The sequence below is a fragment of the Myxocyprinus asiaticus genome, chromosome 30 (assembly GCF_019703515.2).
Source record: "Myxocyprinus asiaticus isolate MX2 ecotype Aquarium Trade chromosome 30, UBuf_Myxa_2, whole genome shotgun sequence".
In the NCBI taxonomy this organism is placed as follows: Eukaryota; Metazoa; Chordata; class Actinopteri; order Cypriniformes; family Catostomidae; genus Myxocyprinus; species Myxocyprinus asiaticus.
The window spans coordinates 35,640,952-35,667,395 of record NC_059373.1 but is presented as its reverse complement, the minus strand read 5'-3'; the positions used below and the strand labels follow the sequence as shown (position 1 = coordinate 35,667,395).

The 26,444-nt window shown below is 37.6% G+C and overlaps 1 protein-coding gene across 3 annotated transcripts; it reads left to right on the top strand.

The window, feature by feature from the left end:
- The first annotated feature begins 384 nt into the window (after positions 1-384).
- Positions 385-26,351, top strand: LOC127420770 (GTP-binding protein Rit1-like). Of its 3 annotated transcripts, none has more exons than XM_051663305.1 (6): positions 385-733; positions 6,204-6,321; positions 16,608-16,664; positions 18,752-18,825; positions 23,415-23,606; positions 24,597-26,351. In XM_051663305.1, the coding sequence occupies exons 2-6, from the start codon at positions 6,240-6,242 to the stop codon at positions 24,825-24,827; spliced, it is 636 nt and encodes a 211-aa protein (XP_051519265.1). In that variant the 5' UTR covers positions 385-733; positions 6,204-6,239; the 3' UTR covers positions 24,828-26,351. The 3 variants fall into 3 exon arrangements, with proteins under 3 accessions (XP_051519265.1, XP_051519264.1, XP_051519266.1); XM_051663304.1 differs by having other exon boundaries at positions 387-733; positions 6,232-6,321; XM_051663306.1 differs by lacking the exon at positions 6,204-6,321 and having other exon boundaries at positions 387-733.
- The last annotated feature ends 93 nt before the right edge of the window (positions 26,352-26,444 follow it).

Sequence of the window (26,444 nt, the reverse complement as noted above, 5' to 3'; positions counted from 1 at the left end):
ATGGTTGCTATGACAGCACGTCACTCTTTAACAAGTGCGAGAGCTTTGAGTGAGAAGCAAACAAAATCCCTTTAGAAGCGAATGTATGAGGTACATTTTAGGAGAGTTATAATGATGTAAAGAGAAAAGAAAATAGATTTTACAGGTGTACTTTTAGTCTAATACTTTATTTTAAATATATATTAATATAATTATACATATTATATACTCTGCACCCATCTACTGAGGTACTTCAACTTGGGAATTAACATTACTTGCGTTTGAACATCATATTTACGGGCAAATTGGCATCATTTTTTTTTTTTTTTTTTTTTTTTTTTTTTGACATTTCCGTTGAAGCAAAGAATTGTGGGTTGTGGGTTGTGAGTGCCCACGAAGGATACACCTCACGCATCCTCCGAATTCCCGTGAAAGAAGGTCGCGTTCGAAGTGTCCTACTTGCTTTTCTGAAACGAGACAGCCTCGATGACGTATGCGGCCGACAAATGCGGCCGACAAATGCGACCTCTGGAGGACGCAGCCTTCCAAATGAGACACAGCCATGGTCACTCACTGTAGGTGAATGTGATCCTGCGGGCTTTAGGGCCCGTTTGAGCGCTTCTCCTGTCGTCCATGACGAGCTCCGTGTGTTTACAGTGAGAATTGTAAGGCAGGAATTTTCTACCATCAAATATTTAAACATTATTTGCATCCATACAAAAGTTCCAATGGAGACAGAGATCCTGTGACACAGGTGAGACACCAAACAACTCGATGAGCTTGTAACCATAGTTTTATTCACACTTTGTACAGCGAAAATATTGTTACATAGACGGCTGCTATGTTTCAAGAGTTTTTTCTGTTTCTCTGGTCTTTGTTTATAATGAAACATTGTCGCATCACGAAACAGCGCTTGTAAACATTCGTAAACAACTTCGAAAAGAGCGTTAGAAACTTCTGCAGGGTATTTGCTGATCCCTAAAGTGTAAAAAATGAACTTTATAAACATAACAAATGTTTATATAGAACAATCCTCATTGCGAGTCTATTAACTATCACAAATAATAAACTATGGTTTCTTAGCAGTACAGGCGAGCTTGTCATCCTAAACTCGGTCATTGAGCTATTCATTTTAAAAAACGTTTCTCGTGATCAAACAAAGTTCTCTAATAACTGCGGCAGCATTTTAACACTGTTTTAAGGACTTAATGATAAACTTTCCCTTTCAGTGATCGACCATGGTAACTATAGTTTCTGCCAACAAACCATAGTTAGCCTATTACAGATATACTAACTTCAGTAAAACTGTGGTAACTTGGTATTAACCTCCGCTGTCATTTGAAATAAACTATTTAAAATTACAGATTCTGAAAGCATCTTTAAAAAGGTCCCATGTTAATGTAGTGCCGTTTTACAGCAGTAGCCATGACTATGGTAACTATGGTATCTTTGTCCTGGTCAAGAAAACTGCATCGTTAGTCGTTACTAAAGTCATTGTTTTGTCAGAACATGTTAATGTAGCACAAACTGGGCCTGAACCGAGTTGGGCTAGTACTCGTTGCCTAGATGTTACTGTATTCCAATTACTAAACAACTGCTTATGATATCATTTATACCCTTATTTCATATCCCTACAAAAATTGCTTTGGGACTTTACTTGGGCCGAACTATGACAGTTCTGACACATCAGCATAAATATAGGTTTTTCACACAAGAAATTGTTGACCCTGGGTCATTTTGAACTCTGGGTTATGTAATCCTGGGTGTGAAAGGTTGATTGACCCAGGGTTAAAAGTGGCCTTAACACGGGTTAAGGAAGATATTGGTTGCATTTTAAAGAAACATTATGGGTTCAATACAAGTTAAGTTCAATCGACATCATTTGTGGCATAATGTTGATAACCACAAAAATTTATTTGGACTCGTCCCTCCTTTTCTTTAAAAAAAAAAAAAAAAAAAAAGCAAAAATCTGGGTTACAGTGAGGCACTTACAATGGAAGTGAAAAGTTAAAACACTCACTGTTTCAAAAGTATAGCTACAAGACGTAAACAATATGTGTGTAAACATAATTTTAGTGTGATAAAATCACTTACCTTTTCTGTGTAGATTTATATACAGTTTAACTACTTCATTACCATGATGTCATAACTACGTAAACCCTAAACCGACCAGGAAAACAAGTTTTAACAGAAGAATTAATGTAAGTGCTTTTATAAAATTATAAGTTTCACATTTCTGCCTTTAAAACTTTCCAAAAATTGGACACATTCACTAACATTGTAAGTGCCTCACTGCAACCTTGATTTTTCTTTTTTAAAGAAAAGGAGGAACAAGTCTAAATATTTGTTGTTGTTGTTGTTGTAATCAACATTACGCCACAAATGATGTTGATTGAGCTTGACTTGTATTGAACCCAGAATATTCCTCTAACTATGGCAAATTAAGACTACATAAGCACCTCTTTTACACAATTTCTACTTTTTGAAAACAGAACATTTTTATATCCGTTGTCAAGGCTGTAGTTAGGTTTTGGAACTGACAAAAGGGTAATTAAAGGGATAGTTCACCCAAAAATGAAAATTCTCTCATCATCTACTCACCCTCATGCCATCCCAGATGTGTATGCCTTTCTTTCTTCAGAACAAAAATGAAGATTGTTAGAAGAATATTTCAGCTCTGTAGGTCTGTACAATGCAAGTGAATGGGTGCCAAAATTCTGAAGCTCCAAAATCCACATAAGGGCAACATAAAAGTACAACTCCAATGGTTTAATCCTTCTCTTCTGAAGCGATATGATAGGTGTGGGTGACAAACAGATCAATATTTAAGTCCTTTTTCCTTCACTTTCTCCTTCTGTTTTTGGTGATTCACATTCTTTGTGCATATTGCACTCTAATGGGCAAGGAGGAGAATTTATGACCTAAAATGACTTAAATATTGATCTTTTTCTCACCCACACATATCATATCATGTCTGAACACATGGATTTAACTACTGGAGTCATATGGATTACTTTTATGCTGCCTTTATGTGGATTTTGGAGCTTTAAAATTTTGGCGCCCATTCACTTGCATTGTATGGACCTTCAGAGCTGAAATATTCTCCTAAAAATCTTAATTTGTGTTCTGCAGAAGAAAGTCATAAACAGCTGGGATGACATGAGGGTGAGTAAATGATGAGAGAATTTTAAATTTTTGGTTGAACTACCCCTTTAATACTTCTGTTAATCAGAAAACTGGGGTTTGTTATTGGCCAATACTGCTAGACTCAAAATGGCCAATTATCACCCGATTTATCGGCCTGGCCAATAAACGAGAAGGATATACAGTAGCTACAGGCAGAGCTCCAAATTGGCAGCAAAAGTAAAGACAGACTAAAACCTAACCCATTCCCTAACCCTAACCTTGTGTGGAGGTGTCCCACATTTTGGAGTTGGCCCAGCCCCCTTCTGGAGTAACCCCACCCTCTTTTGAAGATCCCACCCCCATTTAGAGATCTCCAGCCTGCAGCTATACCTACAGTACTTGCAATTAAACAGTCCATTACTAAAAGATGTTATAACACAGGGTTAAAAGCGAAAATTCACCCAAAAATGAAAATTCTCTCATTATTTACTCACCCATGATATCCCAGGTGTGTATGACTTTCTTTCTTCACCAGAACACATTTGAAGAAAAATAGAAAATAACTTAGATTATTATGTCTTAAAATGTAAGTGAATGGAGATTTCTCTTTTGAAACTCCTAAATTCACTGACAGTCAGCATGAATGTCATCCATACGACACCAGCGGTTAAATTAATGTCTTCTAAAGCGACATGATCAATTTTGGTGCAAAAAAGATAAATATTTAAGTACTTTTTAACTCTAAATCATCCCTTCCGGTAAGCTTCATGAGAGGGTGGAGTTCAAGCTGTCTCTCGTGTGACGTATTCGTGTTGCCATGATACAGACGTAATTCTCCACTCGGTTGAGACATCCAGGAAAAGCATACAAACGCACCATTGTGAGTAAAGAAATGGATAAATACAGATCTAAACCAAAACCAACTAAGCTACGGTACAGCGTTCCTTCTATTCACTTGTAAACAGCGCTGCTCTTCTGGCTGTGAGGCACGTGCGTCAGTTCACGCGTGTCTCATATGCTAATGCGATTACGTCACACCCGCGTACTGCTGCTCACCGGAAGGATGATTTAGAGTTAAAAAAAAAAGTACTTACACTGGCGGCCAAAAGTTTGGAATAATGTACAGATTTTGCACTTATGGAAAGAAATTGGTACTTTTATTCACCAAAGTGGCATTCAACAGATCACAGTGTATAGTCAGGACATTAATAACATGAAAAATTACTATTACAATTTGAAAAAAATTACTTCAAAGAGTTCTCATCAAAAAATCCTCCACGTGCAGCAATGACAGCTTTGCAGATCCTTGGCATTCTAGCTGTCAGTTTGTCCAGATACTCAGGTGACATTTCACCCCACACTTCCTGTAGCACTTGCAATAGATGTGGCTGTCTTGTCGGGCACTTCTCACGCACATTACAGTCTAGCTGATCCCACAAAAGCTCAATGGGATTAAGATCCATAACACTCTTTTCCCATTATCTGTTGTCCAATGTCTGTGTTTCTTTGCCCACTATAATCTTTTCTTTTTGTTTTTCTGTTTCAAAAGTGGCTTTTTCTTTGCAGTTCTTCCCATAAGGCCTGCACCCCTGAGTCTTCTCTTTACTGTTGTGCATGAAACTGGTGTTGAGCGGGTAGAATTTAATGAAGCTGTCAGCTGAGGACATGTGAGGCGTCTATTTCTCAAACTAGAGACTCTGATGTACTTATCCTCTTGTTTAGTTGTACATCTGGCCTTCCACATCTCTTTCTGTCCTTGTTAGAGCCAGTTGTCCTTTGTCTTTGAAGACTGTAGTTGTTTCATTCCTCAAAACAATGATTGACTGACGAGTTTCTAGAGAAAGCTGTTTCTTTTTTGCCATTTTTGACCTAATATTGACCTTAAGACATGCCAGTCTATTGCATACTGTAGCAACTCAAAAACAAACACAAAGACAATGTTAAGCTTCATTTAATGAACCAAATAGCTTTCAGCAGTGTTTGATATAATGTCAAGTGATTTTCTAGAACCAAATTAGCAATTTAGCATGATTACTCAAGGATAAGGTGTTGGAGTGATGGCTGCTGGAAATGGGGCCTGTCTAGATTTCATAAAAAAAAAATTAAATTAGTGATGGTGCTGTTTACATCAGTAATGTCTTGACTATACATTGTGATCAGTTGAATGCCACTTTGGTGAATTAAAGTACCAATTTCCTTCTGAAACAGCAAAATCTGTACATTATTCCAAACTTTTGGCTTCCAGTGTAAATATTGATCTTTTTCACACCAAAAGCGATCTTAACCGCTGGTTTCATTTGGATGAAATTTATGCTGACTGTCTGTGATTTTTGGAGCTTCAAAAGAGAAATTTCCATTCACTTGCATTTTAAGGACCTACAGAGCTAAGATATTTTTCTATTTTTCTTCAAATGTGTTCTGCAGAAGACAGAAAGTCATACACACCTGGGAGTAAATAATGAGAGAATTTTCATTTTTGGGTGAACTATCCCTTTAACTAGTCTAAAAGCCTAATAAAGAGATGTCACGTTGTCAGGATGTAGGACTAAAATAATGATTTATAGGCCTTTTGATATTTTATATGACAATAAATGTTTGAATTATTATCTTACAATTAATTAGCCGTTGATTCAGTATCACGGTGGCGCAGTTTAAGTTTAAGCGGCTCGAAACTTAAAAAAGCAACTCAGCACAGCAGTGCTGTTTCAGGGACTAGTATTATTTCCATTGTTGCAAAATGTTTAGAAAATCACATTGATGGGCTGCACAGAAGTAACTAACATAGCATCACTAAAATTGACAATGGAAAAGTCCACCAGACAGTGGTACACAGGCAGATAATCTATTATTGACCGTGGTTAATATTAAACCCAGTGGATGCCTCGCTTTGTCACATGAATAGCTTGACAAAATGACACTTCCTCTTCTCCATCAGATTGAAGCTCTGGTGTCAAATGCAGTCTCAACAAGTGCTGTTTATGGGTGTAGCCGCATGTTGCAATGTGACAGCAAAGAGCATGTGCTGTAATGAGTCTAGATGCATGCAACTGTTTAAATTTGGAATCTGATGCTGCATCTCTTTCATTTTTTTATTGCAGTCTGAAGTTTTTGCATGTTGCATTTCAGTTATTCGGATGGAGTCCTCGTGGGGCACTGGCGGTCATTCCCGCGAATACAAATTGGTGATGTTAGGAGAGGGGGGTGTGGGCAAAAGCGGTGAGTAATATACTCATGTATTCTCTCTCTCTCTTTCTCTCTCTGCCCCTTGTTGGCAATTCCTTCTTTCAGTTTTTCTCTTTCTTTCAACCTTTCCCCCACTTTATCCCATCTCACTCCCTTAATTAATATTTGGGTTTTCATTTAACCAATGTCAAGAACATGTCTGAGTTATTTTTCAAGTTGTACTTTGCTTAGAGGTGCTTTGTTTAATTTTTTTCACTGTTAAAATAACTTCTCCTATTCCAGCTTAATATTCAGAGACAACTATAAGTTAAGACTGTGACTCTGTGGTGTTATCAAAGCAGATCTCAAAGAAAAACATTACTCAGCAACACTGAGTGCACTTAAATACACAGTCGTACACTGATCATGCTTAATAAGCCAAATCAAAAAATGTTTCGGGATAAGGGGTAAGATTGTTTTACTTTGTGACATTATTTTCAAGACAGTTCCCCTGGTGTATATATATACACCGATCAGCCACAACATTAAAACCACCTGCCTAATGTTGTGTAGGTCCTCCTCGTGCCGCCAAAACAGCGCCAACCCGCATCTCAGAATAGCATTCTGAGATGATATTCTTCTCACCACAGTTGTACAGAGCGGTTATCTGAGTTACCATAGACATTGTCAGTTCCAACCATTCTGGCCATTCTCTGTTGACCTCTCTCATCAACAAGGCATTTCCAGCCGCAAAACTGCCCCTCACTGGATGTTGTTTGTTTTTGGCACCATTCAGAGTAAATTCTAGAGACTGTTGTGTGGGAAAATCCCAGGAGATCAGCAGTTACAGAAATACTCAAACCAGCCCATCTGGCACCAGCAATCATCCATGCAATTATCTAATCAGCCAATCATGTGGCAGCAGTGCAGTGCATAAAATCATGCAGATACGGGTCAGGAGCTTCAGTTAATGTCACATCAACCATCAGAATGGGGAAAATGTTTTATCTCAGTAATTTGGAACGTGGCATGATTGTTGGTGCCAGATGGGCTGGTGTGAGTATTTCTGTAACTGCTGATCTCTTGAGATTTTCACGTGCAACAGTCTCTAGAATTTACTCAGAATGGTGCCAAAAACAAAAACATCGAGTGAGCGGCAGTGCTGTGGATGGAGACACCTTGTTGATGAGAGAGGTCAACAGAGAATGGCCAGACAGGCTCGAAATTACAAAGTCTACGGTAACCGCGTGGTTAGAAGAATATCATCTCAGAATGCTATTCTGAGATGCAGGTTGGCGCTGTTTTGGTGGCATGAGGGGGATCTACACAATATTAGGCAGGTGGTTTTAATGTTGTGGCTGATCGGTGTATTAACAGAATATATATATATATATATATATATATATATATATATATATATATATATATATATATATACATACATACACACACACACTGGTGGCCAAAAGTTTGGAATAATGTACAGATTTTGCTCTAATGGAAAGAAATTGGTACTTTTATTCACCAAAGTGACAAATTTCCTTCTGAAACAGCAAAATCTGTACATTATTCCCAATCTTTGGCTGCCAGTGGATATATATATATATATATATATATATATATATATATATATATATATATATACATATACACACACAGTGTTGTGAAATGTCCTGATTTCTTCTGTTTTTGTGTATATGTCATATTAAATTGTTTCAAAAATCTAACATAAAACAAAGGCAATCTGAGTAAACACAAAATACCGTTTTTAAATTATATCATTATTTATCGAAGCAAAGTTATCCAAAACCAACTGGGCCTGTGTGAAAAAGCATTTGCCCCTTAGTTACTAAATCACCAAATCAATGAAACTGCATTCATAATGGGGTTCAGCTGGACTAGACACACCCAGGCCTGATTACTGCCAGCCCTGTTCAATCAAATCAACACCTAAATATAACTTTTTCAGCAGCATGAAGTTGGCTAAAAGGTCTCACCCTGTAGCACACTATGCCAAGGTCAAAAGAAATTCCAGAAGTGATGAGGAAAAAGGTACTTGAAATACATCAGTCTTGGAAGGGTTACAAAGCTATTTCAAAGACGCTGTGACTCCAAAGAACCACAGTGAGAGCCATTATCTCCAAATGGAGAAAACTTGCCACAGTAGTGAACCTTCCCAGAAGTGACCGACCTTCCAAAATTCATTCAAGAGCACAGCGAAGACTCATCCAGGAAGTCACAATAAAGCCAAGGACAACATCCAAGGAACTCTCGCATCAATAAAGGTCACTGCTCATGACTCCACTATCAGAAAGACAATGGCCAAAAATGCTGTCCATGGAAGAATGGTGAGGCAAAAACCATTGCTAACCCAGAAGAACATTAATGCTCATCTGAATTTTGCCAAAACACACCTTGGTGATCCTCAAAGCTTTTGGTAGAATGTTCTGTGGACTGATGAGTTGAAAGTGGAACTGTTTGGAAGACAGGGGTCCCGTTACATCTGGCGTAAATCAAACACAGAATTAAGACCTGTCGACGTGACGCCATGCGAGAAGCAGACGTGTGAGCGGCGAGCTCTGTGCACTTTGCTGGTTTTTATTATTTTTGCGTTATAATCCGGTGAGATTAGATACACCCTGCTACATATTTGCCTTTGTAGTCAATATGTCAAAAAATTCTAAATCTTCGGGCTCTGGAGATATTAAAAGACACTTACGTGCTCAAGCTGAAACCCCTGGGCCTGCAGACCGAGGACTCGATTTGAATGGCACGGCGGGAGAAATTCAGCGTCAACTGTCCAACATGTTTGTGATGCTGACGAAAGTTGTTGCCGATTTAGAACATCTCGCTGTAATACGTTGATCGATTATGGCGAAGGAAACAAAATTCTCTGAGTTGGTCACAAGAATGACAGATGTTGAGAGGCGGGTCAATTACCTGGAGTCATCGGAGAGGGAATTATCTGATAATCCGCTGGTGACCAAAGTTGATTTGGAACACATTCTTGAAAAACTTGAAAATCTTGAGAATAGGAGCCGTAGGAATAACATCCGAATTGTTGGAATTCCTGAGCATGAAGAGGGCAGAGATATGGTGAAATTCCTAGACAAGCTCTTCCTGAGTCTGCTCGACATAACAGACCGCAAGCTGGAAATCCAGTGAGCTCACAGAGTTCCGGCTCTGCTGAGGGAGACAGGCCCCGAACAATTCTGGCCAAATTTCTGAGATCATCCGATAAAGTTCTAGTGTTGTGTGAGGCAAGGAGCAAAGGAAAGCTTTCTTGGAAGAATCACAACATTTTCTTGTTCCCAGACTTTGCGAGTTCGACAAGAGAGAAACGTGATCGATTCAAGGAGTGTAAGAAACTCTTGCATCAACGGAAGATCGCTTTTGCTCTGATGTTTCCAGCCAAACTGAGAATAGAATCGAAGGATGGATGCAAAGTATTCACGTGTCCCAATCAAGCGCTGTCATTCATAAATACATTGGAGTGAGTAAGCCATTTGATGTTTCCCATGTGAGTGGACTGACTCGCTGTGCTTACTCTGGCTGTCTGAGGAAGCTGGGTGCCATTTTTGTTTCTTTTTGTGTTGACTCCGCCTTGCGGCTGGAGTTTGTTTGTGGAGTGTCACTCTTTCAAGAAACATTTGCATTGACGGAAGATCGCTTTTACACTGAAGTTCCCGGCCAGTGATAAGGATGACAGCAAAATATCTAAATGCCTATAACAAGCGATGTCTTTTATAGAGTTGATGGACTGAGGAAATCATGGTGTGTTTCTTATGTGACCTCTGAGTCAACTCATCTAGTTAAATATACACTTGACCGTCCGAGAAACCGGGACGCCTGTTAGTTTCTTTTTGTGCTGGTTCTGCCTAGCGGCTGGAGTTTGTTTTGTGGATGAACTTATCTTCGGGACAGCTGTGGATGAATCTGCTTGTTCTTTGTGCTTATGCCTTCTGTTGGCTGGAGTTTGTTTCATAAAATTTCTTCTGTTATGTAATTTTGCACCGGACTTGAGCAGTCCGACAGCAAAGTTGTCGCGGGGGTTCTCGTAGGTGTGCATGGACTCTTTGAGTTTAGAGGGATTGACGCCGGTTGGCGCTGTCGTGCGTGGGGTTAATACGCATGTTTTTCTTTTTTCTGTTTGTTTTGTTCGGGGTTATGTTCGGGGTTTTATTGTTGCACTGATGTTGAAATGTGGTTTTTATAATTTTGTTTTGACACAATCTATTCTTTATATTATATCAAAATGTATATTTTGTATTATATCTTTATATTATGTCAAAGGTTAATATGAGTGGACTGTCTCCACATGGAATGTGAATGGGTTGGGGCACCCCATAAAAAGAAGGAAGGTTATTTCTTTTCTTAAACGTAAGAAATATGATATTGTGTTTCTTCAAGAAACGCATCTCTCCCCGCAGGAAATTGAAAGATTTTGGAAGATATGGGGTGGACATGTTTTCTTTAGTGTGGGCTCAAGTAAGAGCAAGGGAGTCGTTATATTGATTAATAAACATTTACAATTCAAATGTCTCAAACAGACTAAAGATAAATTAGGAAATTTAAAAATTAGCTGAAATTCAGGGGCAAAGTCTGATTTTGGCTAATATTTACTTGCCTAATGCTGATGATCAGGGCTTTTTTTATAGATCTTGAAGGGATGATGCAAACTGTTGGCACCCCTCATGATATAATATTGGGAGGAGACTTTAATCTCTTGATGGACTCAGTCCTTGATCATAGTGAAGCAAAAGTGTGTAAGCCCCCTAGAGTAACATTGATGCTTCACAGAATGTGTAAAAGTCTTGGTCTTACAGATATTTGGAGACTTTTGAACCCATCTGGTAGAGACTATAATTTTTTTTTTCATCAGTCCATAAGATTTATTCTAGAATAGATTGTTTTTTTGATATCTAAGTCCCTCATTTCATCTGTTGTTGATTGCTCAATTGGAAACATGTTAGTCTCAGATCACGCCCTGGTGAGTTTAGAGGTGTTAACACATATGGAGAAAAATAAATCATATAGTTGGTGCTTTAATGTATCCCTTTTGCAAAATCCTGATTTTCAACAAATGTTAAAGTCTGAAATCAGTGTTTATATGGAGACCAGCTTGTCCTCAGTGTCCTCTGTAGGCATTGCTTGGGAGGCATTTAAGGCAGTTCTTAGGGGCCGGATCATACAGTATGCCTCATTCATCAAAAAATCCAAGGCACGAGAGCTCGTGGAGTTGGAAGGAAATATTAAAAGTGCAGAAGCAGAGCTGAAGCGCCGTATGTCATCTGATGGCCTCAGAGAATTGACCCGAAAATACAGATATAACACTATTTTGTTGCAGAAAGTGGAGTTTTGGTTATTCAGATTTTGAGTCGGGGGACAAAGCAGGAATACTTTTGGCTAGATATATAAAACAGAGAGTCTTTTTCTACCATTGCCTCAGTGAAATCTGCTGATGGTGAAATATTTACCTCGGCCACTGATATTAATAATGCTTTTAAAGAATTCTATCTTGAGTTCTATAGTTCCACATCTTCATCTACTGATGAAGATATTATGAACATTGTGGAACCGTTAGAACTCCCTAAATTGTCGACTGAGCAAAAAAAGTCTCTTGTTTCTGAAATAACCTTGGAGGAGATTGACGAGGTAATTAAGGCCTTACCTACAGGCAAGGCTCCAGGGCCAGATGGTTTTGCCGCTTAATTTTTTAGATCTTATGCTACAGAATTGGCTCCACTTCTGCTAGAAGTTTATATGGAATCATTAAAGAATGGAAAGCTTCCTCCAACCATGACACAAGCCCGGATCAGTCTGATTCTTAAAAAGGACAAAGATCCAAGCGAGTGTAAAAGTTACCATCCAATTTCCCTGATCCAGCTAGATGTCAAAATTTTGTCAAAAATTCTGGCTAACCGATTAAGTAAAGTTATGACATCTCTTATACATGTAGATCAGGTGGGGTTTATTCGGGGCCGCAGCTCTTCTGATAACATTAGGCGTTTCATCAATAATCATGTGGTCAGTGGCGAATGATCAGACTCCGGTCGCTGCCATATCACTTGACGGCGAAAAGGCATTTGATATGGTAGAATGGGATTAACTTTTTAAGATTTTGGAAATGTATGGGTTCGGGAATACTTTTATTGGATGGATTAAGTTACTTTATAGACACTCTGTAGCGGCGGTACAAACAAATGGATTAATTTCAGATTATTTTACTCTGGATAGGGGCACTCGGCAGGTTTGTCCTCTTTCCCCATTATTGTTCTTTCTTGCCCTGGAACCATTAGCAGCCGCAATAAGAAAGGAGGATGATTTTCCAGGGGTGGCGGCAGGAGGTGTGGCGCATAAGCTTCTGCTTTACGCAGATGATATTTTATTATTCGTCTCCGACCCTTCTAGATCTATGCCTTGCTTCCACAGAATTATCCATTCCTTTTCTAAATTTTTGGGATGCAGAGTTAATTGGTCTAAATCCGAAGCTTTGGCGCTGACAGCGTACTGCCCAGTAACTGCTTTTCAACTGGGCACCTTTCATTGGCCCAAACAGGGCATTAAGTATTTGGGCATTTTATTCCCAGCAAATTTATGTGGTTTAGTTAGAGTTAATTTTGACCCTTTAAAAGGTTTTTGAGCGATGTGGGCCTCATTACATTTATCGATGATTGGGAAGGTTAATGTTATTAAAATGAATTGTATTCCAAAATTCAACTACTTGCTACAGTCTCTCCATGTAGATGTCCCCCTCTCTTATTTCAAGCAATTTGATAGCATAGCGAAGTCCTTTATTTGGAACGGAAAGCGTCCCAGGTTACATTTCAATAAGTTACATAGGCCGATTGACAAGGGTGGGCTAGGCCTACCCAAGATTTTGTTTTATTATTATGCGTTCGGTCTCAGACGTTTGGTTCATTGGTCGTTTCCACCTGAGAGGGCACCTAGTTTCTTATTGAACAAGAAGTTCTTGCCCATATTTCGCCATTGCAAAGCCTTTCTATTAAACTAACCGGAGAAGTTAAGTCACACCCTGTTATTTTGCATTTGCACATGGTTTGGACTAAAATGTCCAGAGTGTTTAATTCGGACATTTATTTAAATGTTTCCTCAAGCATATGGCTGAACCCTAAATTGCGTGTTGGTGGGTCCCCTTTCTGTTGGTCAGAGTGGATTGGGAGGGGGGTTGCTACACTCGGTGACCTATATGAGAGTGGAGTACTGAGATCTTTTGATAATTTGGTTCAACATTTTAAGATTCCTAGATCCCAGTTCTTTAGGTTTTTGCAGCTGCGCCACCTGCTCTGTACTGTTTTTGGGAGTGCTGTACACCCCCCTAAAGCAGCAGATACTCTGGAAATGGTGATTACTGCTTATGGGAAAGGTCATGAAGTTACTGTGTATTACTCCCTGTTAATTCAGAGTTTGGGGGATGGAGCTTTGTCTTCTCTCAAGAGATTATGGGAGAAAGATTTAAACTTGGTATTGGAGGAGGGAGAGTGGGTTAGGATCCTAAAAAGCATCAGGTCTGCATCTAGAGATGCAAGGATCCGTCTGATGCAATTTAAGATTTTGCATCGGTTCTACTGGACCCCCTCTAGATTGTATAGGCTTGGTCTTAAAGACTCACCCACCTGCTGGCAATGCCAATCAGAAGACAGGGACACAACCCATGTTTTTTGGGGTTGCATTAAGATTCAGGAATTTTGGTTGAGGATCCAGAGTTTTGTGTGTGACGTACTGGACACTCAGTTTTCATTTTGCCCCAGACTGTGTATTTTGGGTGATGGAGGGGTCCTGAATATAGGAGATAAATACATGAAAAGCTGGGTCCTAACCACCGTTATGATTGGCAGACAGCTAATCCTTAGGGGATGGAAGTAAACTGATGCACCCTCATTTCGTGAGTGGTGCACTGAGTTTGGTAAAGTGGCAGCTTTCAAGGAAATGACTTCCAGACGGCTGGAGAACCTGTCGATTTATGGCAGAAAATGGGGCAGTTATTTGTCTCATTTGGAGGGGTCCTAGTGTGGGGCAGTTGAGGGAGACATTTATTTATTTATTTATTTATTTATTTATATATGTTGAACTTTGTCTTTTTTTATGTACTTATGTATTTCTATTTGTGTGTCTGTTTATATGTGGGTATGAAGTTATTTTGTATTTGTGTGTGGGGGGGGGGGGGGGGGTGTTATAAAGGGTTATAAGTTGATTCCAAATGCATAATTTTGTAGTTAAATTTATTTTTGTCTGTGTTGGAATCAATACAAATTTTTAATAAAAAAAATAAAAACAGAATTAAAGTTTTGGAGTGGCCTAGACAAAGTCCTGACTTGAACCCGATTGAGATGCTATTGCAGGACCTTAAACGGGCAGTTCATGCTCAAAAACCCTTCAGTGTGGCTGAACTAAAGCAGTTCTGCAAAGAAGAGTGGGCCAAAATTCAACCACAGCGTTGTGAAAGACTGATCTCAAGTTATCGGAAGCATTTGGTTGCAGTTGTTGCTGCTAAAGGTGGCACAACCAGCTATTAAGTTTAAGGGTGCAGTTAGTTTTTCACATGGGTGATATAGGTGTTGGATAACTTTTTTGCTTCATAAAAAAAAAAAAAAAACAATATTTGAAAACTGTGTTTTGTGTTTACTCAGATTGCCTTTGATTTATGTTATATCTCGTTTGAAGATCTAAAACAATTTAGTATGAAAAATACACAAAAACAGAAGAAATCAGGAAGGGGGCAAATACTTTTTCACAGCACTGTAACTGTATTAAATAACAATTTGTAATTAAACATTGTTGGGTGTAATCTGATGACTAAGTAATTAGTTACTGTAATCTACTTTTAAGTAAAAAAGTATTGTAACATTACAATTTAAATTCTTGTAATCAGATAACAGTTACTGACTTTAAGTTAATTACAGTACTTTTTAGTACATTTCTTTGGTTACACACACTTCTAAAATAATAGTCTTTGTTTAAAATTACATTTAAAACAAAATACATTCATGTCTGTGTTTTTGTGACAACTGAAGGGACAAAAACAGTGAACAACGCGGAAATATAAACACTATTTTGAATTTTTCAGTGGAAAAACAATAACATTTAATTGGGGGGGCCTGGGTAGCTCAGCGAGTATTGACGTTGACTACCACCAATCCAGAGTGTGCTGAGTGAATCCAGCCAGGTCTCCTAAGCAACCAAATAAATTCAAAAATAAATTATTTGCATATCATGGTAGTATTTATTTAATTCATGCTGATTTAAATCAGAAGTATGTAATTTCTATGACACCGAATGGAATTGCTAAAATAAACAATGTTTTCAAAACAGATTTCTGTATCTGCTGTTGGTCAAACAAACAGATAGTCCCGCCCCCAACTCATGCCATTGGTTGAGTAATGTTGTTGGGGCGGGTCTAAGCGGGTCGCTCAAAACAAACAGGAATTTTTTAGCAGACACAGTGCTTGCAGTTTTCTCAAAAATTAATCTATGTATGGCTTACTTATAGTTGTCTCTGCATATTAAGCTGGGATAAGAGAAAGTTTTTAACACTGAAAAAGTTACATCAGCTTTAAATAAAAAAAAATTATTACAGTAATGCAATAATATTGTATGAGTAATAAAAAAGTGTTGTAAAAATGAATAATCAAAATGGGGGGGCGGGGGGGTGAGGCTTAATTGTCCTGAAGATTATGTCACAATGCATCTTAATTGTCTTTAATAAAGACTTCATGTTCTTTTATGCAAAATGTAATTTCAGTTATTTTTCTTTTGATTTTGCGGTTAAATGTAACCTGGACATGAGATTCTCCCATTCATTTCCTCCCGCTCCCTCTCTTTTCATCAAGTTGTTTTCGTCCATTCTCATTCACTCCAGCTCATTATTGTGGTCAGACAGTGGGCTGGATTTATAGTCTTACATGTACAGTCACAAGCAGGCAGACAATAGAAGTGTGGGTGTTGGCTTAGTGCTTCAGTCTGGTCGTTATGAAGGAGCAGGTGCCTAGCAACTTCCTTTCCCCTCCTGGAGTCTGTTGCGAAGGAGATGAGCAGAGGTCACCTGGTGAGGATGTCTCATTGTATGAGAGTACACCGCAGAAGGTTCTTTAGGGTGACTGATATTCTCTCTTTATCACTGTATCCATGGGAACAGAGCAGAGAGGACATACAGAGCAAATACATGCAGACAGCAGGGTGTGTTTGCTCAACTTGAAAAGCTCACTGCTGGGAGAATGCCGGGGCATTATATGGTGGGGAGATGTTTACACTCCTCTGGTTGAATGTCATAATGCCAGAATTATGTAAGAACTCTGCTGGTCTTTGTCTTTCTCTCATAGCCATCATCATGCAGTTTATAAGTCACAGATTCCCAGAAGATCATGACCCTACTATTGGTAAGGAAACAAGTAACATAAAGAACATGCATTTTTACCCTATAAGTATTCTACTTTACCAGTGTATTTAGTGCATTATGCATGATCTTTTTGGCCCCACTAGATTACATGACCGTTGTATTTTAGAAAAAGAGAGATGTGTCCAGAACTACTCAACAAGTTATTCAACAATACATTAAAAACATAATTCACACACAACAATTACTTGAGTACATCATGTACTATGATGAACATGTTTTAAATTTCAGTTCAGTCATTTTGATATTTTTTCTTGGGCATAAAGTAAAAAAGTAGTGTGACTATCCAGAGACAGTAAAAAATTATAATAAAACTCTCAAATGAAGCTAAAAGACATGTTGGCATTAGTAGTTTGGAACCATCTTTTATTATTTTTATTATTTTTTAAATAAGCAGCAGAATTTATTTCTTCTAAAATATTATTAATATTTAAAAAGCTTTTGTTCACCATATGAAAGTCAGGTGGTGTAACCAATATGTAGGTTGCCTACATGAAATGACCCCTTTAGACCCTCGTGACTTTGTGATGTTTTTTGAAAATATCAGATATTTTAAATTTTTGGTGAAAAGGTACATTTTGTTCCGGTCAAATGCAGTAACCCTAAGAAAACATAATATTTGTGACTCAAAAATGTATGATATTTGCAAAACAAAAAGATTAAATCAATGATTAAGTTGTGTGTGCTCACATGTGTTGAGGGTGCAAGAAAAGTATTTTAATACCTTTTAGTTTATGGTTACACCACATGACATTTTTAAGTATTTTTTATTTTTTTTTGTAGAAAATGCTATAAATGATTTTCAAAAATGTATAAAACCAACATGGACACAAATATTAAATTTCTATTAAAGGATTAGTTAACCCAAAAATACAAATTATCTCATCATTTACTCACCCTCATGATATCCCAGGTGTGTATGACTTTCTTTCTTCACCAGAACACATTTGAAGAGAAACAGAAAAATATCTTAGCTCAGTAGGTCCTTAAAATGCAAGTGAATGGTGACCTGACTTTTGAAGCTCCAAAAATCACTGACAGTCAGCATAAACGTCATCCATGTGCCTCCAGCGGTTAAATTAATGTCTTCTAAATTGATATGATCACTTTTGGTGTGAAAAAAGGGCAATATTTAAGTACTTTTTAACTATAACCCAACGTGAAACGTGAGTGTGAGTAAATGAAATTAGAATTTTCATTTTTGGGTGAACTAACTCTTTAACTTTATACATGCATTTTAGACAAGACTTTTTTTTAAATGATTTCTCATTTTAATCATTTTTGACAGCCTTATTTATGTCCCATAACTTTACATTATTGAATGTATTTTCATTGCAGTATTTGCAAAGCAGCTCTAGTACTATATTGACATTTCTTAAGCATTCTGGTTTAGGGTTTTTTAAGTTTATAAAGTTCCTTAATTAATGCAGCCTAAACCGCTTAAAGTACAGACTTTTTAAGTCATTTAGATTAATTGACAATTTCCTTTTGAGTTACATTGTTAGAATTGCTAACTGATTTGCATTCTGAATTGTAATTGGTCTTCTTTCATGCATTTATTGGCATAGTGAGATGTAATTGATTTTTTTCTTTCTTGCATCTACAGTATTTAAATATCTATAACTGATTTTACACTCAAAGACAGCATTGTGTTATGTGTTGAATCTTACGCAGAGCCGACAGAAAACAAAACTTGTGCTGAGCGTCATGGCAACGAGACAGTGGCTCTGATGCAGCATTTCATTTGTGCATAACCAAAGCCTCAAACCTAGATGTGCCTAAAACACTATTCTATTGCTTCTGTGCGAGCACTGGTAATTTCTTAAAGAAATATTTAATTTTAGCCTCTCAGCAGTGTTGTGCTCTGCTTTTTTGCCTCATATTCTCTCAACGTTTTGAGCATCTGTCAAACCACCCAGTCTTTACTAAATATAGCCCTTAGAGCTGTCACTTCCCATATTAGTTTTTTTTTTTCTGTTGTCTTCTGCATTTAAGCTGTCTAATGTTACTGTGATATCTCATCAACCTCTGTTCAGACTGTTTGTTCATGCATGTTTCTACTGTTTTTAGAGGATGCCTATAAAACGCAGATCCGCATAGACGATGAGCCAGCAAACTTGGACATCTTGGACACAGCAGGACAGGTAGGTGGGAGACGAGGAATGATAAACACAACTCGAGGAAAACAAAGCAAACGTCAGAGCAGTGCTTTTAGACAGTGAAGTGCAAAAATCCATCTGCGTACAAAAAAAAGTTTATTTAGCAGAATATTAGAAGGACCACTGAGACCAACTGTAGTAAAATAGCAACACATGTTTAAAGCAATTAAATAACCCTTTTCACTAAATATGGGTAAATAAAATATTGACAATACAAATATTGTATTGAAAATATTTTCAATTTGAAAATCCCAGCATGAAAGTCACACAACAGTGCCCACTGACACCATTGCTGATTTTTTTAATCATATTTAGTGATCTTTTTGTGTGTTTTTTTTGGTGTTTTTTTTATACCCAATTTTACAGGTTTAAGGGGAAAAATTAACACATCATCATCAATGCTTGGGTCTCTGAGGGTTATACCACGTTCTATGTCACTTCACTTTTTCACAACAGACACACCACAGGCACAATGTCTCTCCCTCTAAGTCAGCTAGTTTTGTACATCTCTTCACTCACATGAACACATATGACTGTTATAAAATACATTAGTCATCTTGTACCATGAGTTTAATATAACGTCATTCTTAGCACAGCCTATAATAATGTACTGTTTAAGATAATTACAAGATAGTTTAATGCTTAGTCCTAGGAGTTTGCAATAGTAATAGTGGTGCTTGCCTTAGATACCCCCTTTAATAATGTTTTATATCCTCACAAAAACACTAAATTAAGACACTAAAAAACACTATTAACCTATTTCTAACCCCTTGAACTCTCTGGGCCAAATATGCATGATAAGTTTACACTTATATTGTAAAAGTCCCTGGATACATACATGTGACTGCGTGTTTATTTCAAACTAGTTAGCTAAATAAACATCAGTACTGTATGCTTAGTATCAGTCAAATGTTGACCATTAAAACAAAGAATAAATAAAAATACAATAAATAGCTAAATAAACATCAGGACTGTTCAGTATCAGTCAGTTGCTGACCATTAAAATAAAGAATAGATAAAAATAAATAGCTAAATAAACATCAGTACTGTTTAGTATTAATCAAATGCTGACTATATTAATACTGCCAGTCAATTAGAGGCAGGTTGTAAAACAAGAAGCATTTACACCTGCCGAGTCCAAGCGGTGTTACACCATATTCTGCTGTACAAGTTCAGGGGAAACATTCAACGGTGGAAAACCAGACTTTTAAATATTTCGTTTTATAAATGCAATGACTGGAATTGTTCGATTGAAGGGTGTACCAAACTGAATCTTGAACAAAATAGTTTGGTGAATACATGTTTACACATTAGCTTCCACTCAGCTGACAAGCAATGAAAGTAGCTACGTGGTTAGCTAGCTAGCTGTAAGCTCGTTGTCACGGAGAGTAAAAGATGGACGTTGTTTATTTACTTTCCAGCATTGCGTCTCACCAACTAGGTAACAACGTAGCATGAAAACAACACTCAACAGACACAATCCACCACCGCACCGTTGTCTGCTGAGCTGCAAAAAGATGCTCTGATGTTTACCTTTCTATCTGCTACATTACTGACTGCACTGACAAACTATAGCTGACTAACAGCAAACAGACATGAGTGACATGGTTGTCAGGGACAGGGTTAACGTTATATTAGTTAAATTGAAAAGGGAAAATTATGGGGTCATTGTTTATTAAGTTTCCAGTATGTATTTCACAAACTAGTTAGCAACTTACCGAGAAGACACCGCTTAACTCTGCACCGCTCAACTCCACCCTGTCTGCAGAGCCACCGTCAGTTCAGCTCTGTAAACAGTGGACTCGGAGCACGCTCTGCTGGACAAACTACGTTATGACACCAATTCTAAAGCATTGTTTTCTAAATTATATGTTCTGAAAAAAGGTTTTCATATCTGCGCATATCGGTAAACATATACGCCGATACCGATATATCAGTAATATCGGCCAATAATATCGGTCGGGTACTAATGCAAAGGTAAAATCATGATAAGATATAAAATTTAAATTAACACGTCTGGGTTTTACAAAATCTTCCACAAATATGTACTGGGATGGTTTTTTTTTAACGTTTTGCCACACCTGATGCAGCCCATCAAAGGCCTGATAACAAGCTCATAAATGGAACCAGGAGTGATAGAGCCAGAAGAGATCTACAATATGCGGTGTTGTGAGTCCTGAGGTAAAGGAGTGAGAAAATCTGCTCCAAAAATAAAAGCAAAGTATAATGCAGGGGTTGCTGTCAGAAACCACATAGCTGGTCTGCGTCAGGCCAACTGTAGCTATTCTGAAGTTTACAAGACCCTAAAGGCAGAGAAAATCCCCATTTCTCTATTAGCTATTAAGAGAATTGGTCAACGCTTTGAAACAACAGGTGATGTTGCCAGAAAGAAAGGATTTGGAAGGCCCAAAGACTCTTCATGCAGGGACGACCACCTGCTGAAATTTACAGTTCTCAAAGACAGGAAAAAAAAAAAGCCTAAAAAAACTGTTGGCAGAATTACAGACCTCAAAAAACAAGACTCTTTCGAGAAGAACAATAACCGGGAGTTTATATAATGCAGGTTTTGTGTCTAGAAGATGTTAAAAAGCCATTGCTGTCTCTGAAAAATATCAAAGACAGAATTACGTTTTTGGCAATATTTTAGAAAATATTTGGTCTCACATTAAACTCAGACTAAACGGGAAATGTTTTTCAACTACTCATCAATTGTTTGAAGCATCATCATTGAGTGGAACAACACTGACTCTTCTTTCTGTAAAAAGCTGTCCGCAAGTTTACCCACAAGGTTCTTGCTAATTTTCTGACCAATGATTTGTGGTTAAGATTACACTGCTGGGCAAAAAAAAGAAGAAAAAAAAAAATAAATAAATAAATAAATATATATATATATAGCTGAGATATTTGATGAAACATTGGGGAACATGCACGCAATCCAAAATAGACTGGATGTCTATGGTGTGAGTGCTCAGCTGATAGGAGGTGTACTGAATTGGAGGTGTACCTGTGGATGTATTTTAAGGCCTACCTTCAAACTCAGTTCCTCTTTACTTGACATCATGGGAAAATCAAAAGAATTCAGCCAAGACCTCAGAAAAGAAATTGTGGACCTCCACAAGTCTGGTTCATCATTGGGAGCAATTTCCAAACACCTGAAGGGACCACGTTCATCTGTACAAACAATAGTACACAAGTATAAACACCATGGGACCGTGCAGCCATCATACCGCTCAGGAAGGAGACGCACTCTGTCTCCTAGAGATTAACGTAGTTTGGTGCGAAAAGTGCAAATCAATCCCAGAACAACAGCAGGCCTTGTGAAGATGCTGGAGGGAACAGGTAGACAAGTATCTATATCCACAGTAAAACGAGTCCTATACTGACATAACCTGAAAGGCTGCTCAGCAAGGAAGAAGCCACTGCTCCAAAACTGCCATAAAAATGCCAGACTACAGTTTGCAAGTGTACATGGGGACAAAGATCTTACTTTTTGGAGAAATTTCCTCTGGTCTGATGAAACAAAACTTTTTGGCCATAATGTCCATCGTTATGTTTGGAGGAACAAGGGTGAGGCTTGCAAGCCGAAGAACACCATCCCAACCGTGAAGCATGGGGGTGGCAGCATCATGTTTTGGGGGTTCTTTGTTGCAGGAGAGACTGGTGCACTTCACAAAATAGATGGCATCCTAAGTACGGAAAATTATGTGGATATATTGAAGCAACATCTCAAGACATCAGCCAGGAATATAAAGCTCAGTCGCAAATGGGTCTTCCAAATGGACAATGACCCTAAGAATACCTCCATAGTTGTGGCAAAATGGCTTAAGGACAACAAAGTCAAGGTATTGGAGTGGCCATCACAAAGCCCTGACCTCAGTCTGATGGAAATTTTGTGAGCAGAACTGAAAAAGAGTGTGCGAGGAAGGAGGCCTACAAACCTGACTCAGTTACACCAATTCTGTCTGGAGGAATGGGCAAAAATTCCAGCAACTTATTGTGAGAAGCTTGTGGAAGGCTACCCAAAACGTTTGACCCAAGTTAAACAATTTAAATGCAATGCTTCCAAATATTAACAAAGTGTATGCAAACTTCTGACCCACTGGGAATGTGATGAAAGAATAAAAGCTGAAATAAATCATTCTCTCTACTATTATTCTGACATTTCACATTCTTAAAATAAAGTAGTGATCCTAACTGACCTAAGACAGGGAATGTTTTTTACGATTAAATGTCAGGAATTGTGAAAAACTGAGTTTAAATGTATTTGGCTAAGGTGTATGTAAACTTCTGACTTAAACTGTATGTTCATCATAAGATTGTAAACATATACAATGTTATTTATGAATTGTTGAAATCTTTCTTTCAAATTCAGTGGGAGTTTCTGTAAAATTAGACCAGTTTATTGCAGTCAGTCCTCTGTATGTGTGTAAGGTGAGCTTTTATGTTTAGAAGGCACCAGACCACAGTAGGAACCATCTAGCGATACCCTAGCAACCACCATCATAACTTTTAGTTATTCATGTATGAGGTTGATTGATTTATTAAATAGGCCTGCTGTATTTGTTGTGATCCAGGCGGAGTTCACAGCGATGCGTGATCAGTACATGCGGGCAGGCGAAGGTTTCATCATCTCATACTCCATCACAGACCGCCGCAGTTTCCAGGAGGCACGGCACTTTAAGCAGCTGATCTACCGCGTGCGACGCACTGTGGACACGCCTGTTGTACTGGTGGGAAACAAGTCTGACCTGGCCCATCTCAGACAGGTGACACACGTTACCCTCCATCTATTGAGTGCCTTTCACAACATTTATTGTATTACTTTATTAATCCATGATGCATTCATCAACACAAAATGAATATTATAGGCAAGAATGTGACAGATGTGCCATGAGAAGTTATCCTTTACAGTAATTTTACCACAATTAAAGACCATTGTAAAATCACTGTAACTCAAGGCCACAAGTGGCTTATTGCTTTATTTAATCCGTCATATTCACGCCTACAACGGCAATTTGATAAAAGACACCAATGTTCAAAAAATAGTTACTGGTAAATGTATTAATATTAAAAATGGACTTAACAATTTTAAGCAATTTGCCGCATTAATTTCAATGGCTTATAATGTGGCTTTTCCAATCTGAATTTAGAGTCAGATCTCTCCATTTTATAAATAGACATTTACATTACAGAAATAAAAAAGCAAATAATAAATGCATTATTTTCCACAAAGTTTATGTTTTGAAGAAAGAGAAAGAGAATCATCAGTGTTTTGAATGAGCGTTCATATGAATTTTCCTAAGTTTAACCCTGAACCCAAACCTAAACCAAACCATGCTTTTAATTTGGAATGAGACGAGGGAAGCGAGAGAAGCAATTACAGATTATTGACATATATCGGTCATTTGTATTGCATAAATAAATATAGAATGAGTAACCAAGATCAGCTTTAAACTTTTTTTTTTTTTTTTTTTTTTTTTTTAATGAACATTTTTATTGATATTGATTCATAGACAGCTTGAAACATTTCTTGATTTTCATAGTGTAGTATTCTCCCCAGAACTAACATTTGAGAGGATTTTAAATTGTGAAAAGTCAGTCACACAAGGTTTTGGGTTCCATTTATTTCCATTCATATGCATTCAAACATGGAAAACAGATTACCCAAGCAAATGCATATTTTTTTTTTCTCTTTTGCTGTGTACCAAAGTTCAAGAGGTTTTTTTTTTAACCTTAAAAATATTTCTCACTTTCAGGTGTCTGTGGAGGAGGGCAAACAGTTGGCGAGAGAGTTCCAGTGCCCTTTTTTTGAGACCTCCGCTGCGTTCCGTTACTATATTGACGAGGTGTTTGCCGCACTGGTGCGTCAGATCCGTCAGCGTGAGGCTGAGATGGTGCGGGGGAGCGAGAGAAAAACTCGACGGAGCCATTCTTTCTGGAGTCGCCTGAAAGCTCCCTTCCACAGGAAACAGCAGTCCGAGCACTGAGAGAGCCACAGAGAAAAGCATGATGGGGCAGCATGGCTCTCTTGCCTGCAGCTGTATTAGTTCCACCCCTCTTAGGTGGAGTGAGGACTCTTTTCATAGTTTATATTTGACTGGTTGCAATGAAGCACTCCTAATCATTTCAGATGGAAATTAGACTACAAACCTCAACGTGCAGGGCACACTTATGGGATGTGGGCTGATTTACTGATTTTAGTGTTTAGAAAATAAATATTAAACTTGTCAGTAATGTCTTTTTTAATTTTTTGGGAAGCATTATATATGTAAAGGTGAAATTCAGGGGAATTATTGTCACCTCACATTTTAACTGGTGCAAAGGCAGGTAATGCGGCGCAGAAGGATAGATTCTGTAAATGAAAAACTGTAATGGAAAGTCTGAAGTGACAAGAGAGGTAAAGTTATTTCCGATACCGGATCAAAGATGTGCTGAGAAGAAATGATAGGTGGAATGAGCTTGAATAGAGAGCATGTTGGCAGAGTAAAAAGAAAGAGCAAAGTGTGTGCAAAGGTGAATTGTGGATAAATAGGCTAAAGGTTCATGGTAGGAATTTTAACTTCATTTGCCAGTATAAGTACTGTAAACCATTCCTTTAACCTGACTGTAGTTTTTTTTTTTTGTTTTTTTGTATCTAGTAGCATTTGAAATACCATGACTATAGTTAAAAGTATGAAAGTATGGCACAAATTCTATTTGAGTTGAACTCGATAGTTTCTTTTGAAAACTGAGTGAATCTCAAATTATATGTCTGGCCATATTTCACCCCAAAATTAAAAGAATTTAATAAAACAAAAAATTAATTCAAATATATATAAGAAAATGAGAAGGAGAATGAGATTTCTTTACATTATGATAATGTGAACAGAGGGTAAATATAATAATATAATTTCTTGTTTATTTTCTTTCTTTTGATTTTGGGGTGAAATATGACCTGGAAATATTCTTGACAGGTTTGTTCAGAAGAGGTTGCGAAGTACTTTGCATGAATGACTTTGTGTAAACTTTTAACCACACAAACAGATTGAGCGACTTGATTACGGTGGTAAACAGAATTGTATCCTTTTTACACCATGGGTATTTTTTTTTTTTTTTTCTGTAGGAAGTATTAGACAGATCTCTTGTGGTTTTATGAAGGTGTCTCCATATGTAGATTTCCTCTTACAAATACTGTGCACTTACTACATGTCAAATTTGAATGGTATGTCTGTTTATATTGGCATTTCATCCAAAATCATGTTATTAGTTTTCTTGTGATTATTAGATTTTATTTTTTACTTTTAACCAGAATGATCTTACTATATTTTCCTTTATTTATTGTCATCAAAGATACTCAAATAAAATTGGTCAAATTAATCTATCTCACGGTTTGATGATGATGATTATTATTATTAATAGTGTAGTGATTAAATATCAGTATTATTTAGTCTTCATTTTGAGTTCCTGGCGACCCCTTATGGCTGTTAATATTTTTGTCAGATACTGAGCAATTACAGTACAGTTTTATTTTTATTACGTTTGGAAAAAATTTCATGTTACAAAATAAATAGACATTTAACATGTTTGTGTGTGTGTGTGTGTGTGTATCTAAGACACACAAACCT